The 9834-nt window shown below is 35.3% G+C and overlaps 1 protein-coding gene across 6 annotated transcripts; it reads left to right on the top strand.

Moving 5' to 3' along the window:
* Positions 1–4398: 4398 nt before the first annotated feature.
* Positions 4399–9449, top strand: LOC120215387 (two-component response regulator-like APRR3). Of its 6 annotated transcripts, none has more exons than XM_039213105.1 (12): positions 4399–4561; positions 5234–5641; positions 6066–6227; positions 6357–6490; positions 6805–6972; positions 7057–7240; positions 7315–7711; positions 7816–7843; positions 8032–8772; positions 8967–9040; positions 9134–9276; positions 9356–9449. In XM_039213105.1, exons 2-11 carry the CDS (start codon positions 5311–5313, stop codon positions 9210–9212), a joined length of 2298 nt encoding a protein of 765 aa, XP_039069036.1. In that variant the 5' UTR covers positions 4399–4561; positions 5234–5310; the 3' UTR covers positions 9213–9276; positions 9356–9449. The 6 variants fall into 6 exon arrangements, with proteins under 6 accessions (XP_039069036.1, XP_039069039.1, XP_039069041.1 ...); XM_039213108.1 differs by having other exon boundaries at positions 5289–5641; XM_039213110.1 differs by having other exon boundaries at positions 5299–5641.
* The last annotated feature ends 385 nt before the right edge of the window (positions 9450–9834 follow it).

The raw sequence follows: 9834 nt of genomic DNA on the forward strand, positions 1-9834 counted from the left end.
TGTTACCTTTCTCATCAATGAGGGTACGGATTGTGTTTCTTTTGTTTTTAAGGGCAACAGTGGAGTAAAAGAATTTAGTGCATTTATCACACTCCTTCAGCCATTGGACTCTAGATTTCTGCCTATAGAAAAGAGTTTCAGCTTCCTCAAGATTTTTCAGCTCATTCTAGAGGAGAAGCTCTTTTTCAATGCCATCATCTCCACGAAGAGTCTTAAGTTGCTGGAGTTCTAGTTCAGATCGTTTATAATTAACCCTGGCAGGAAGGTCACTATATGAAGAATTGTTAAGAGCCTTTAGACAAGTTTTCACCCTTTTGAGTTTAGTGAAGAGAGACTGCATTGGATTCCCATAGGTTGGTTTGGACCAGGTTTGTTTAACCTATTCCAGAAAGTTGGGGTGATGGGTCCAATAGTTAAAAAACTTAAAAGGCTTAGGTCTGTTTACTTCAGTTACCTTATTTAGCCAAACTTTTGCAAAGCAGTGGTCAGAAATTCCTAGAGCTTGGAACTCAACATGTGAAGTCTGAAATAAATTTGCCCAATTTGAATTGATCAAGACACGATCAAGCTTCCTAGCAAGGAATGTGTTATGCTGTTTGTTGCTCCAAGTGTGAATAGGGCCAAAGAAAGGATGGTCAGAGAGCTCCAGATCAAGAAGAGTGTCCTGGAAATCTCTTATATCTAAAGAAATAATAGGACCCAGGATGTCACAATCGAAACTTTCATTCGGGTGGAGAGTAATATTAAAATCTCCACCAAGGATCCAGGGTTGATTGCTAATTTTAGTTTCAAGATCCTTAAACTGATGCCATAAGAGCCTTCTAGCAATGCCATCATTGCTTCCATAAACAACAGTGATGATAAAAGGAACATTTTGGTACTGGCCCTGGATAGAGATACACTGATCAAAGGTTTGGATTACCGAGAAGATGATGTCTTTTTTCCAAAGGATCCAAATTCTTCCATTGGAAGCATAATCGTAATTAGTGTGAGCAGTCCAACCAACAAATTTTCTATTAAGAATTGTTGAGCTTTTATATTTTTTCACTCTAGTTTCAAGTAAGCATAAAACATCCACTTTATTAAGTAAAGCTCTTCTTAAAATGTTGTCTTGCTTTAGAGGACAGTTTAGTCCTCTAACATTCTAGAAAGCAAGAATCATTTGGGAGAGGTAATCAATGAACTTCCACTAGCACTACAAACTTTTAACTTTGGTTTATCTACCTTAGATTTCTTTTTTGACTTGAGGTCGTTGATTATGACAGCTACTCCTAATGAAGATGCACGAGGTTTTTTCGGGAGGTCTTCGGTTACCTAAGGGAATTCCTCAACTTCATTTAGGATTTGGAATATGTTAGTAGAATCAAGGTTTATTTTCTCTTGCTCTTTTGGAGGTCTTCCCCTTCCTCGTTTTACAGAAGGAGATGGCTCTCCATTATTCTTTGGGATCGATTCTTTAGGAGCAGGAATAGAGAGATAATTTTCAGAATGGTTTTTTTGAACAACAGTATGGACTGAGCTAAGCTCATCTTTTCCATCGGTTTTAGCTTCATGACTGGTTCCATCGATAGGGGAATGGGACTATAGTTCTTCCTCTTTGTTTTCTGGTTCCTTAGTACCTAGTTCAGCGTTTATAGTGACTGGAGAGGAAGTAGTTTTTTCTTGCAGCAACTCGATCCCACCTACAATAGGTAAGTTCTCTGCTTCTAAGTTCTCTTTTATCTTCTAAACTTGTTTTTTAGCTTGAGCAGTGTTCTTCGATGCCAAGCAGGTTTTTTCGTTATGACCAAAAGTGTTGCAGAAGCTGCACCTAGCTTAAGAATCTTACCTAACTACAATATTACTTTTTTTAAAATTAAATAAAAAATAGCACGAGATAAATTAGAGTGAGAATTTAAACAATCATTAAATTATGTTAAAATAATATTTTATAACAATTTATAATTTTAATAATTAAGAATATTATTTAAAATAATTTAATAACCATTAAATTAATATGAGATTTCTAGTTTTGAATACCAAAGTGACAATACAGTTGTCCTTGTGAACCATTAAGTTATGGGAAACGTGCATTTATCATATTTTGAGAAATAAGAAACTGATAATTCTGGAAACCCACCCAAATTCTAGAATTATTTCTCTCAAAAAGAAAAGCTCATAACGAAGAACACTTTGTTTATTCCTTGAATACTTGTGTAATTAATTGTCGGCAGAAGTATAAGAAATCAACATCAAAGTCAACGAAATTTTGTCGATCCATATCTGATCTACTTACGTCTTTCGTGCTGCATGAAGTTTGACTCTCAATGCATTTTCTCCAAATTGCTTCCTGCCCACACATATTTAGAATTATAACTAATGTGAATCAGACCATATTCAAATGTCCATAGTGGAAAACCCCAAAATCTTTGATATTCCAGCTAGCTTTGTTTTCTTATATTTGTAGATAAAAATAAAAAGAATTTTGGAAACCCGTTTCTGTATTATTACCTTTCAAAAGTATTTTTTTTAAATTACAAACACGACAAAATATTGAGAAACATGTTAAGAAGAAAACAAGATGATCCACTATTCGTGAGATTGGGCTCTTGGGCTTCCTAGACTATGTCTTAGCCCCATTTTGCACTTCTTTGGTGGCCCACATAAGGATACGTGTCCGATCTATGCATTTCGGTTTACAAACAATGTTTTACAACGTTCCTTTTCTTTTCCCTCCCTATCAACGTACTGTTGGTTGGCTCCCGCCTTGTTCCCCGTATATGAAAATTAATCTCTGTCAAAAAATTCCATGTACTTGATGTTTTTGCGGCTGAAGCTTTGACTGTTGTTCAAGCTTTACAAGGAAACTCCTTGTTAGTAATTACAAAACTGAAATGGATTATTTTGAGATAAGCGCGTCTATCTGGGATGCAAATAAGCTTTTTGCCAACTTACTTTCTTGTCGATTCAAATTCATTGCACGACAAGGAAACCAGGTGCCACATGAAATAGCTAAGGAAGGCTTCTCAGCTTCAGAGGATCATTTCTAGCTGGAATAAGCATTGCTTACGGCACCGTTTGGTAATACCCTGATTTCCTTCTACTTTGCAAACCAAAATTCTGCATTTTTATTTTCTTTTCCGTTTTGGGTTTCTTTACTTGAGAGTTTATAGCTGTATATTCACTACTAAATTGGTCGAGTTTTTGGGTTATTGCTAATCTTCATCGTTGGGGTCTCAAGTATATATGAGCACGGACTAGACAATCTTAATATATAGTAAATAAATTATTATTATTTTTTTAGGTTTAAGGTTCGAGCATAAAAAATACAAGAGATGTGAGTATTTAATATCAAATTATTTTTAAACAATAACTACATTGTACTTCATATTAATAATAATAATAAAAAATTTATTTGACATTAGATTTTTTTTCTTGTTAACTCAAATGCAAAATTTTGTTTATACTTTGGAGTAAAGTACATGAATGGTCTCATGATTATAGGGTTTTGTTTTGTTGAATCCACATCTATTAAAAATTATAAAATGATCCTCAATTCTAATGTATTATTTTATTGAGTCTCTTGACTATTAAAATTTATAAAATAATTATCTAACTATTCATTATGTTTCAAATTCATCCTTTTTTTCGTTAAAAAATTGATTACAATTTGAGCTGAACTTCAACATGTTGACTGAGATATGATAAAATTTTATCTCATAATCTTAAATTAATATCATATCTTACTCAATATGTTAATGTCAACTCAAATAACCGTTAAAATTTTTAAAAAAATGACAATTTTTAAATATAATAAATAATTAAGTGAATATTTTGTAATTTTTAATAATAGAGAGAATCAACAAAGTAATATCCTACACTTATGTGACTATTTTATAATTTTTAATAATTAAAATTTTTTAAAAATAATATCTTATAACCGATATACCATTTATATACTTTACTTTATATTTTAATATTGGACATGGGTTCATCAATTTAGGAAGCCGACCTCGTATTCCGCCTAGGGCTTGCCATCACTCCCCATGGACGCGCAAAACAAGAACCTTTTAAGGGGCCTTAGAGACAGCCACGTGTCCTTCTCCAGATCTGAGAGTGTCGACTTGATTCTGCTCTTCAACGCTATGCTCCCAGCTTTTGATTTTATCCGACGCATCATTCCATCGATGGATCACAATTCGACACGTGTAATCACGCAACTTGCCACGTAAACATGAAACAGCACCACACCTCCATTTGTTACACGTCAGCATATCCCCCCTTTAATAATATCTTCCCTGTCGCTTCTCTCTAAAATCCTTTTTTTTTTAATTTTATTTCTTAATCTCGAATATTATTCTTTACCAATCGAGCAGTTTTCCTTACTCATTAAATAATATTTTAGAAAATAAATATGTTTCGGAAACAAAGAAATTATGAGAACTCCACTAGCCAGGTTATAACGAAAAAAAATTAAATAAAAAGATTTGATAATAAACCTCAGACTAAAGAAAAGTAATCTGGAAATTCTTGTTCGAATGTTTCTAATATCGGCTTGCTTATCCATGGATAAGCTGTAAAGGTATCAACTTTCATGTTCATTTCATTTTTGGTTTATCTATTTGTTCCCAATACTCTTCTAAAGTTTCATTTTTTTTCTCAAGAAAAATTGAATGGGGGTTTTTCTGCTTGAATAAATCTAATAGGGTCTTTTTCTTTTATACAATTCAGTGCTTTGCTTGGTGACTGACAAAAAGGTGAATGAATCACGGGAGAAAGCTAACAGCTTCACTTGTTTGTTGCTTACCATTTCCTCTGTTTTCTAATAAAACACGGATTCATTTTATTTCTACTACTTTTTTCCTTTAAAAAATTTCTCTTTGATATTTTTGTAATTTGAAGTGTGATTTTAGAAAGGATATTCTTTTTTTCATTTAGATCTGGTATTTGCTGTTAAAGTGTTTTATTTGTTCAGAGATTGAATAGAGAGTTCATTGCTTGTTTAGAAGCTACGAGACAGTGAATATTGCTGGTGGTGGCAAGCAAGTTATCAGTAGTTGATTTCATTTTCTGAGATTGTCAGCAATTTCAGTATAATATTTTAGAGCTTGGACTGCCAATTTATTAATGTAAATTTTTTCTTTGGATGCACACCAATTTCTTTACTTTGTTGGTTTATAGCACGTTGTTGTGGATGGAGTAGAGTTATCTTCCTTTTTCTTCTTTTATTGTCAATACTGTCATGACCAAACAGGAGCATCTGATTTATTCAATTGTCTGCATTCTTATGGTTGATGTTTTCGAATTAGTTGATGCGAGCTGTGTTTGTGAATGATGATGGTTTTGCCAATAAAGGAAGACAATAACATGTTTAACGAGCAGAAAGAAGCAAGGAATGGAGTAGTGAGGGATGAGCAAGGTTCAGGCTCAATTGAGGAAAACGAATCAAGGATTGTTGGGAGGACTTTAAATGTAAGTAATGGGTCCCTTGGAGCAATTGAGGTGTGTGATGTGTTAGAAGCTCCTCGACAACAACCTCGAGGTTCTGTAATACGTTGGGAGAGGTATCTCCCTTTTGGGACCATCAAAGTTCTCCTTGTGGAAAATGATGACCCAACGCGTCATGTTGTTAGTGCATTACTACAAAATTGCAGTTACGAAGGTGTGTATTTGTGTTTCTTTTATTGGTAGGTTGAATGTTGATAGCTTAGACTCTTAGAGATGTTGCTATTGTTTCCCTGAGTTATAAGATAATGGAATGGATAGTATGGTGAAATGATAATTTACTTTCTACTTTCATTCTGAATGAATAATCAATTGTTTGTTTGAATAAGTAAAATTTTAGTAACATTTGCATAATTTGGATGGCCAAATGGATTGGAATGGCTCAACCTTTAAATGGTGATCGATGGGCAAGCCACTGTAACTTTCCACAGTTTAAATTAAATTTTTTAAATGAGTGATTTTCTGTTGCTTTGATATTTGGTATGCCATTGACAGTGTTGCACTATCTATGATAGACATTTATGTTTATTAGATGGCATATGAAGTTAAAAGGCAAGCTTAAGTACTCTTTTTTCTTGCAGTTATGGCCGTTGCAAATGGTCTCAGAGCGTGGAGAGTCCTAGAAGATCCGACTAACCATATTGATATTGTCCTGTCAGAGGAAGATATGCCTGTGTTATCAGGAAGTGATCTTTTATGCATGATTATGAGCCACAAAACTTTAAAGAATATCCCTGTGATAAGTAAGTTTTATTCGCTAGTATTTCAAAACTGCTTTAATGGAGATGCAAGGTCTAATTTGAATGATGATCTCTGGTTTCTATGCATAGTATATATAATTATCATTACCCCTGACATTCTATATGTTGCAGTGATGTCATCTCATGATTGTATCAGTCTAGTGTTTAAGTGTTTGTCAAAGGGTGCAGTTGATTTTCTTGTAAAACCTATTCGGAAGAATGAAGTTAAAAATCTCTGGCAGCATCTTTGGAGGAGATGCCACAGTGTGAGTTCCTCTAATCTCTGCTTCAAATGTGATGTTGTCTTATGATTGAGATTGGGTTTCAACTTCAAACTGGTTTCTATTTGGAGGTTCAGTTTACATCCTAACGTCCCCATACAGTACTGTCACACAAAATTACCCTCTAAAGTTTTAGTCCTTTAAAAGCAATTGATTCAACTTCTTTAAGCTGATTTTTTTCAATGGAAGTTGTGTCGCTTATCTTATCTCTGATTATATCGTAGTTATTCAGTTCATTGAGGGCAATGTGTTTTAAAAGCATCTCCTCTATATTTGATTAATTTCTCATTCTCTCTTAGTCTAGCGGCAGTGGGAGTGAAAGTGGAACACTGTCAAGAAAGTCTATTAAGTCAAAAGGTAATGATGAGCCTGAGAATTATGCTGCCAGTAGTGATGTCAATGAGCATGATGACTACAGTGATGATCTGATGGTTCGTGATGGAAGTGAAAATGGGAGTGGTACCGAGGTAGCTGTTAGTAACTTAATTAATTGGGAATAGTTGAGGGATGTTATTGTTAGTTATGGTTCAATTTGTTTGTATTCTTCCTAGAGTTCATGGACAAAAAGGGCAGCCGAACCTGAGAGCTCTCATCCAATGTCTTCCTTAAATCGATCGCCCAATGCTCCTGATAGCACTTGCGCCCAATTGGTTCATGTGAAGCATGATAAATGTGGGAGCTCGTGGACATGGGTTACTGAGAAAAAAGAATGCCAAGAACAGCATGAACAAGTTGGTATGCATTATGATGCCTTTTTGATCATTTAGATCTTTTACCTTTTATTTTACCGTGTGTTATTATGTTTCCAGTTGATGCTGCTGAGGGCAAGTACTCGGAAGTAAGAATTAAAAGAAATAAAGAATGGCAATGTGGAAATCAATGCGAAAATTCACCTACTAACCTGGAAGAAGTAGATTGTAAGCAATTTGACAGCGGACAGTATGAGCACCAGAATGAGAGCATTACTGGCAAGGATCGAGCCCCTGATATAATTACTGCAATTCAACAAGCTGAAAGCAGAGCTTCTGATGCTCCATGTGGCTCTTCCGATATACTGCAAGTCAAAGATGGAGCATCCCGTGGATCTGGAGAAAACCCTTCCCTTGAACCGACTCCTACGTTGTTACAAGGAGCATCAGATAGACAAGATTCTGCAAATAATGGGCACAATGTTTTGAGACATTCTGAGTCGTCAGCATTCTCAAAGTAAGAATGTTACTTGTAGGCTTTAACGCTCATTTCTTGTTTTTGCCCATCAAAATCAAACTTGAAATCATTCTTTTCACTTGCTGCCTTTACTTAATATGCAGGTACAGTACTGCATCTTCTGGTAAGAAGGTATGGTTTATTGCACTCGGGCAACAAATATCGGGGATGTCTCTGTTTTAATCACTCAAATCCCAAACATTTTCCCTTTTCCACTTAATCAATGGCTTGGATATAGCTTTACTATTCCCACTGCCAATGATATGAGATCTGTAAAAACATGGAAAGAGTAGTTCTAATTCTCATAGCTGTTGTTCCAGGCTCTCACACGGAACAAAGGAAGCTGTTCTCCACTTGATCATAGTTCCGTTACAATGAAAACTGAAGCATTGCGCACTCTTCCATCTCATTCAAGTGGCATTCTTTTGAATCAGTCATCAATAAGAAGCAGCAACAAAAATGATACGAGAACTACTGCAAAATGTGTTAGCCCAAAGCCTGAAGCTTTGATCGACAAGTCTGGGTCCAATTCAGCATTTAAATGCTTTCACTCTTCTTCCTTCAAACCAATGGATAATGGTTCATCTCAGGAAGTGTTGACTGAAACAGTAAATGATACCGAGCTTAAAACTTCTCTTTCACCATTGAGAACTGCAAGCCAGGTATTTCATTTTCAGCACCATTTTCCGTACCTACGTCAACTCTGCCAAATTGAGAAGGAACATAACTTGCAGGCTGATCATGATAGCTCGGAGAAGATCATTGCAACTGCTAAACAATGCGGATCATCCAATTTGTTTGAAGGGCCCTCTGAATGTGATATTGTAAACTATAGTGTAAATGGGAGTACCTCGGGGAGTAACTATGTCAGCAATGGGCGTAATGGGACTGGAACTTGTTTAAGTGCTGAAAATGCAATAATTGATGATGGCAATGGGACAGCTGGTGCAATGAGTCGTAGAAGTGGTGGTAGTGCGGCAGATGAAGATCGTGTTGCACAAAGAGTGGCCGCCTTAACCAAATTTCGCCAGAAAAGGAAAGAAAGATGTTTTGAGAAGAAGGTAATTCACTTTTTCATTTCTCTCTTTATGGTAGAACAAGAAGAAGGTTTGCATGATAACTATATCTCAATGGCCATCACAAATTGTCTTAATAAATCAATGGATAATTGGGGGGAGTATAGCATAAATGTGAATTCAGTCAATGTAAGATTATGATAAAAACTAAGCCTTCTTCTATGGTTCTTGTTTCCCAGGTACGATATCAGAGCAGGAAGAGGTTGGCAGAACAGCGACCTCGTGTCAAGGGACAATTTATGCGGCAAATCGTGTATGATATTCCAGACTCTACTATAGATGATTAGTTGGTCATTTCATGATTACTACTTGAAAATGTATCTTTGATCATCTCTTTGTTGGACAGTTGTGATTCTGAAGGAGGAAAAGATTGTTCGAGTTATGGCTTCACGTCCGAAGACAAATCTTCAGATAGTTTAAGATAACACAGGCAAGGTTTGCTGATTGCTGCTAACTTGACCAACCCGTCCACTCCAATGCTTATGAAAAAATAGTGTGTATATGAGATGAGAAGTGACTATGTCTTGGGAATTAATACGTTGATATGGTTTGTGTAATGCATGAAAACAAACCATAGATTTTAGAATTTATATCTGACTTAGCCCGGATTTGAATCTGGTCCAATCTCGAAATTGTTGACCTAAAAGGAATCCGAACGCAAAATTATCTGAATCGCAACCTGTTTTGTTTATTCCCGTTTGCTATGGTTTGAGGTAAAAGGTATCGACATCTTTCATTTTATGGTTTAGAAGGTGAAAAGGATCGACTTCGAGCGACGTCAAATCCATGTAAAAAGCATTTAGTTGCATGAAGTACATGATGCATCTTCCATTGCTTGTTTTCAAAAGAAAAAAAATGGTGCATCAAACCAGCACATGTTTCTCAAAACTCTTTTCAGATGGGGAAATATAGGGAAAAAAAGACAGTTAAATATTACAAATGTGAAATACATGTTAAAATTATTTATCATTAATTATTGTGTTAAATTTTAGGGTAAAGTACACAAATGACCCCTGATTATAACTATTGAAAGTTATAAAATAGTCA

The sequence above is a fragment of the Hibiscus syriacus genome, unplaced genomic scaffold (assembly GCF_006381635.1).
Source record: "Hibiscus syriacus cultivar Baekdansim isolate YM2019G1 unplaced genomic scaffold, ASM638163v2 tig00000764_pilon, whole genome shotgun sequence".
Lineage (NCBI taxonomy): Eukaryota > Viridiplantae > Streptophyta > Magnoliopsida > Malvales > Malvaceae > Hibiscus > Hibiscus syriacus.